The sequence below is a fragment of the Triticum dicoccoides genome, chromosome 6B, assembly GCF_002162155.2.
Source record: "Triticum dicoccoides isolate Atlit2015 ecotype Zavitan chromosome 6B, WEW_v2.0, whole genome shotgun sequence".
NCBI lineage: Eukaryota > Viridiplantae > Streptophyta > Magnoliopsida > Poales > Poaceae > Triticum > Triticum dicoccoides.
In genome coordinates this window covers 343,171,847-343,176,997 of record NC_041391.1, presented here as the reverse complement: position 1 = coordinate 343,176,997, position 5,151 = coordinate 343,171,847, and the positions used below count along the sequence as shown (strand labels likewise).

The 5,151-nt window shown below is 43.0% G+C and overlaps 1 protein-coding gene across 2 annotated transcripts; it reads left to right on the top strand.

Moving 5' to 3' along the window:
* Positions 1-851: 851 nt before the first annotated feature.
* On the top strand, positions 852-3,898 carry LOC119324940. 2 transcript variants are annotated; one of them, XR_005157247.1, is made up of 11 exons: positions 852-1,102; positions 1,195-1,299; positions 1,389-1,519; positions 1,628-1,709; positions 1,818-2,197; positions 2,296-2,782; positions 2,872-2,927; positions 3,006-3,114; positions 3,210-3,310; positions 3,407-3,497; positions 3,590-3,898. XR_005157247.1 is itself a non-coding variant. In XM_037598704.1 (9 exons), exons 4-8 carry the CDS (start codon positions 2,582-2,584, stop codon positions 3,456-3,458), a joined length of 519 nt encoding a protein of 172 aa, XP_037454601.1. In that variant the 5' UTR covers positions 1,337-1,519; positions 1,628-1,709; positions 1,818-2,197; positions 2,296-2,581; the 3' UTR covers positions 3,459-3,497; positions 3,590-3,898. The 2 variants fall into 2 exon arrangements, 1 of the variants encoding a protein (XP_037454601.1); XM_037598704.1 differs by lacking the exons at positions 852-1,102; positions 1,195-1,299 and having other exon boundaries at positions 1,337-1,519.
* Positions 3,899-5,151: the final 1,253 nt, after the last annotated feature.

The following is a 5,151-nucleotide window of genomic DNA, read 5'->3' as shown; positions in this document are numbered from 1 at the left end:
CCAATTTCCGGTTAGGGTTTCTTATGCCATGACCATCAATAAAATCCAGGGACAGACTCTCTCAGCTATTGGATTATACCTTAAAAGCCCTGTTTTTACTCATGGCCAGCTTTATGTGGCGGTCTCACGTGTCACTTCTAAGAAAAATTTGAAAATACTTATTGAAAATGAAGATGGCACACTTGGATCTCATACTAGAAACATTGTTTTCTCTGAGATCTTTCAGTCTCTGGAATAATCTTTATGTCACATGTTATTTTGCGAACTACTTCTGGTCTCACTACTACTTACTGTTTTCACATGGATCTTGATTTTGATGATACCTTTTGTTTGCGTGATCCCTTTTCAACAAGGTTTGAGATTGTAAATACTGTTTACGCTGCCATCACCCATTGCCTCGGATAGTATCTATGTTATCGTTGGTTTTTAGCTTGATCTTAGACTCTTTAGCTATATTTACGTCTTCAAACTATTTTCATAATTTGCTTGGTATGTTTGTTCGCTTCAATTTAATTAGGTATGCTATCGTATTGCTCTACTTAGTATAACTCTTCTGTATATGTTTTCATCTTCCTAAGCAGCGCTGTGTTTGCCTTTGTAGATGGCGCATCAAATGCTTTCTGAGATACACAACCACAGCAGGAAACGGGTTGTCTTTGTCCTTGTATCTCACCTCTGGTTCTAGCGTGGAGGAACTGACAATGGACCCATCCAACACATGGATTTGGTTGTTCTTGATAGCCAGGTATGCCTTGTACATGCCTGAATGAACACTGTTTGTCTATGTTGGAGCTGGGCTGTCTTTATAGTCATTCATTTTGTTCGCAGGGCAATCATATGTACGTGCAGATACCGCCTCAGGCAGCAGAACGCCTGCAGCATGAGCTAGAAGAAGGAAAGGTCTACATGATGACTAAGTTCAACTGCATTAAGTCAAAGCCTACCTTTAGGGCTGTTGAGAGCCTGTACATGATCTAGTTCACCAGGTTCAGTGATACAGTGCTTCGCCCAGGCTTGTAGGCAGACTACCAATTTTGTACCTATAATCTGGTCTCATTTGAAGACATTCCCAGGCCAGGTGGTCGTCCTGTCCGTTTTCTTGGTAAGTTCTGATGATGCATGCCTACCCATAGGAAATATCTCCTTCTAAAGATTTGGAAAGCTCATACTTTTGTGGATCCTTTCATTTTGAAGATGTCATTGGAAGGATAACTGCTGTTTCTGATGTGATCCCTATCCAATCATCACACCAGCCAGAACCATCAAACACAAGGACGAATCCTCACTGACTTACAATGAGTTTAGTTATTGTTTTATTATGCTCAGGCCCTTTACAATATTTGTGCCTTGATTGCTTTGCTGATCCGTGAATGGTGTGGAATCTGTAGGGGCCAGGAGCTAAGGCTGGTCCTCTGGGGTGACCGCGCAGTTGAATTTGAAGCAGAGGCAGTGCACGCAAGGGACAAAAAGTAGGCTGTCATTGCAATTTTCGTGGGAACATTGCCTAAGATGAATCAAGGTAGTCACTTTACGTGTGTGTCCTGGCTGAAACTATAGTATATTATGCTACTTTATATTGAATTCTGTGCAACTTGCTCATCCTCTGTCATGTTTGATAACTACACAGGTGTTAAAGGACTTAGCGGTAGTTCTGCCTGTCGCTGGTACATCGATGAGGATCTGCCTGTTATAAATGACTTCCGCAACAGGTAATTTTTATGTGCTTGCTGATGGATTGCCTGTTATCTTTCCTTTGCTTATGAACATGTTGCTTCTTATTTCACTATAGCCCTGGCTGACTCCTTTGTTTTACACAGGCTTGGAACTAATTTTACACCTATTGATGTCAATGCTGCTATTGATGGAGGGTCGCTTCCTGCTCGTATCTATGATGCTCCGGTCGAAATGACTGTGTCAGAACTCCTTAAGCTCGACCCTTATGAGAGCGGGCTATGTTTATTCTCTTCTCATGCTTTCCAGATGTTCCTTTTTACTTTTGTTGTTTATGTACCCAATACTGAATGATGTTGTTTACACAAGAAAAAAGGTTCATCTGCACCGTTACAGTCCAAAGGCTTACTCCTGATCAGTGCTAGTGGTTCTTCTCTTGCTCTTCCTACAGCAAGACCTCAACAATGATGGGATCGCAGTACCGATGCACTAATCCTAGCTGCTCAGCTAAAGAAGCACAAGAAACGTATGTGCCTTGCTCACTCTCTGCTTGTTGTCCGCTCTTTTACAGTTGTTTATTCTTGAGCTTGCTGTCTAATTTCATTCTGCTAATGCCATGTGTAGATACTGTGTTTCTGTCCTTACACGTGATGATGTGGATGAGGCTGAGTTTGTTATGTTTGATAAGGTCGGAAAAGCAGCTATGGGAAAGCCTCTTCTTACCTTGCTGAAGTTTAGGAACCCAGGGCTTGTAACCATAGAAGAAATTGCTCGCGTGCCAATGGTTGACAGGATTGCTCCACCGGAAGTTAATCAGGTTGTTGGGCAGAAGTATAAGCTCCTGGTGTCCATTTCAAGGAGAAGCTTTTCAACCACTAGCCACTAGTTGTCATTCCAAGTTGTAAAGATTATGGAAACCTACAAGCCTCAGTTAAGCTCATCTGCTTTTGACTATATTCCTGGGACGTCCGGAGCATCATCTTCTACCTCACTAATTGATGGTCCAGCAACTTCTGCAATGTTTACACCAAATACGCCAAACATCCATCAAGTGCAACCTAGAAGCTCATCAGGAAGCCTTGCTATAGGCTATCAGACACCTACAAGCGAGGTGTGTAGTTGTCTTAACATACCTTCCACTATGTCGGTTTGACTGCCAGCAGGCTATTTTAATTCTTCTAACTGCCTCTTGATGCATAGACGCGCACACCAACTTCAAAGCTCAGTGTCAATCTCCTTCCAACTGCATCCCCAGGGTATGCCTTTTGAAACAGAGCAATACAATGCACTTGGCTGTTTTATTGCACTCATGTTTGTCTTTGTTTTTTGGGTAGCAAATCGCCATGCCCAACCGGTAGTGCCAGACGTGCCTTGTTTCCAGGTCTTGACAATAAAGCAGCTCCACTAGAAGAGCCTATGAAGAAGCTTGATGAAACAGCAGAGGTAAAGCCATTGAATGAGTTGAAACATACTTGAACCAATTCATTTACCTTCAAGTGTTGATATCTCTTCTTGCTCTGTTATCAAATGATTGTTAGGTGCACCAGGAGGAATCTGATGGCAAGGTCGAAGCTCCTTTAGTTGCTGTTGAGGAAAAGAATGACAAGGATGAGCAGAACCAGACGACCAAAAACAAAAGGTGCCAGTTTCTATGCTTTGTATCTGCCTCTGCATTCTTGGAATCCATATAAATTTAGCACTCCCTCATGTCTAACTAAAACACTTTTCTATAAAGGAACCCTACTGCTAGAAAGGGGACTGGGACAGGAAAGAAATCAAGGCAGTAACTACTCCCCGCTAGCTACGCAGAGATATATTACCTATAGGTACATCCCAAATCCGTTCTCTCGTGCTGTTCCTGGATTCCTTTCCTATAAACATGCTTTAACTTTGTTTTCTATCCTATGTTTTACTGTAGATTACCTATGCTGTAATGTTAGCTTCTCTGCGATGACATCATGGGAGAAAGACGATCGTCCATGCAACTAGCCTCATCCTCGACAGTGCTCCACCACAGTGCTCTTTGACCAGCTTCAAGACGAGCCCGTTGATGCCTATGCTACCTGCGTGAACTTTTGTGTAACTAAATGCTCCTTATTAAGCAGGTCTAAAACTAGAGTCTTTAGCTGCTCAAGTAGCAGTGTCAAAGCACGGCAAAACAAAAAACTCCCCTATATAATCAAGTGAACTCTAGCCTATTATGTGTGTGCTGTTCGATTATGATTTGCCTTTTTTTGCGTGATATGCTGCCCCATAGCCTGCAGATGAATTCTTCTTCTCATAGATAATTTTGTTTCCCCTCTGTTTTAGACTCTGGTCATCTCCTCCTTTTTTCATACCCTTTAAGGCTCTATCCAATTCCTGTTTTTGCTTCGGCCCACTAGGCCCATTCTTGTCCGTCGCTCATATACAGACAGGTTGTGTGGCTGAGGACTGGCCTATGTGCTATCCCCCATAACCTGCACGCTCTCTTGCTCCACCCCACCAATCCCGCCGTCACACTCCCCGCACATCCATTTCTAGGGTTTCTTCCCTCGCTGCATCTTGGTGCCCTGGGCTTATGGCGTCTTCTTCAACCAATGAAGCTACATCCTATACTGCCGTTTCAGTTTAAGGTAGATTCCATTCTTTCCCTATTCCTTTAAGTTGAGCTGATGTCCTTGTATTCTTAGATCCAGTCTTCCTTTCTCAGCGCCTAAGCTGGCGAGTAGCCTAAACTATTTTATAATCTTGCTAGGTATTTCGTCCTCGTCTGTCTCTTCCAGAAGAAATATTACAAGAGCTTTTCTTTCTTATGGTGAAACAAAATGCCGAGAGATCCGGACACACTACCATTTCCAAATCATTTTCTCTCCTGATAGTAGAACTGCACGAAGGCACTTTGATAATGCATTGGCTAAAGCTTTTCAGCTTGAATGTGATGAAATTGTTACTATTGATACTCCTGACCAGGAATATTAATTAGCATCCCAAACAAGCAGCAGAACAGACAAGCAGTCGAGTTCCTTCAGTCTGAACAGAGGCTTAACCTGGGTAATATATACTTTACGACTCTCTGTGCAGATGAAAACTCAACATTTTGTGGCACACCAGGCTATGATTTCAATGATAACCATGCTGGATCCCAGGTTTTAGTTGAAGTAACAAACCTCCCGCTGCACCTTTGGACATTCGAGACAGTGGATTTTATGTTGCATCCATATTGTGTTGTCTCTGAGCTTTGCCCTGACACAATCACCTACAACGATCTTCTCGTGTTCCGGTGCATCTGTTGGACAGACACGCCAGAAAATGTGCCATTGCGGATGAACATCAAGATCAGACGTACGTTTAGGGATCGAGCAAACACAACAATAGGGATCCACCTGGACATGTTCACTGTGCTTATTAGTGTGCTTAACAACCCTTTCAGGAAGATAATGAGGCCCATCGAGCCATTATCGCCTGTGCCAGATGCCCGAGGCCTCACCATCGATGCTG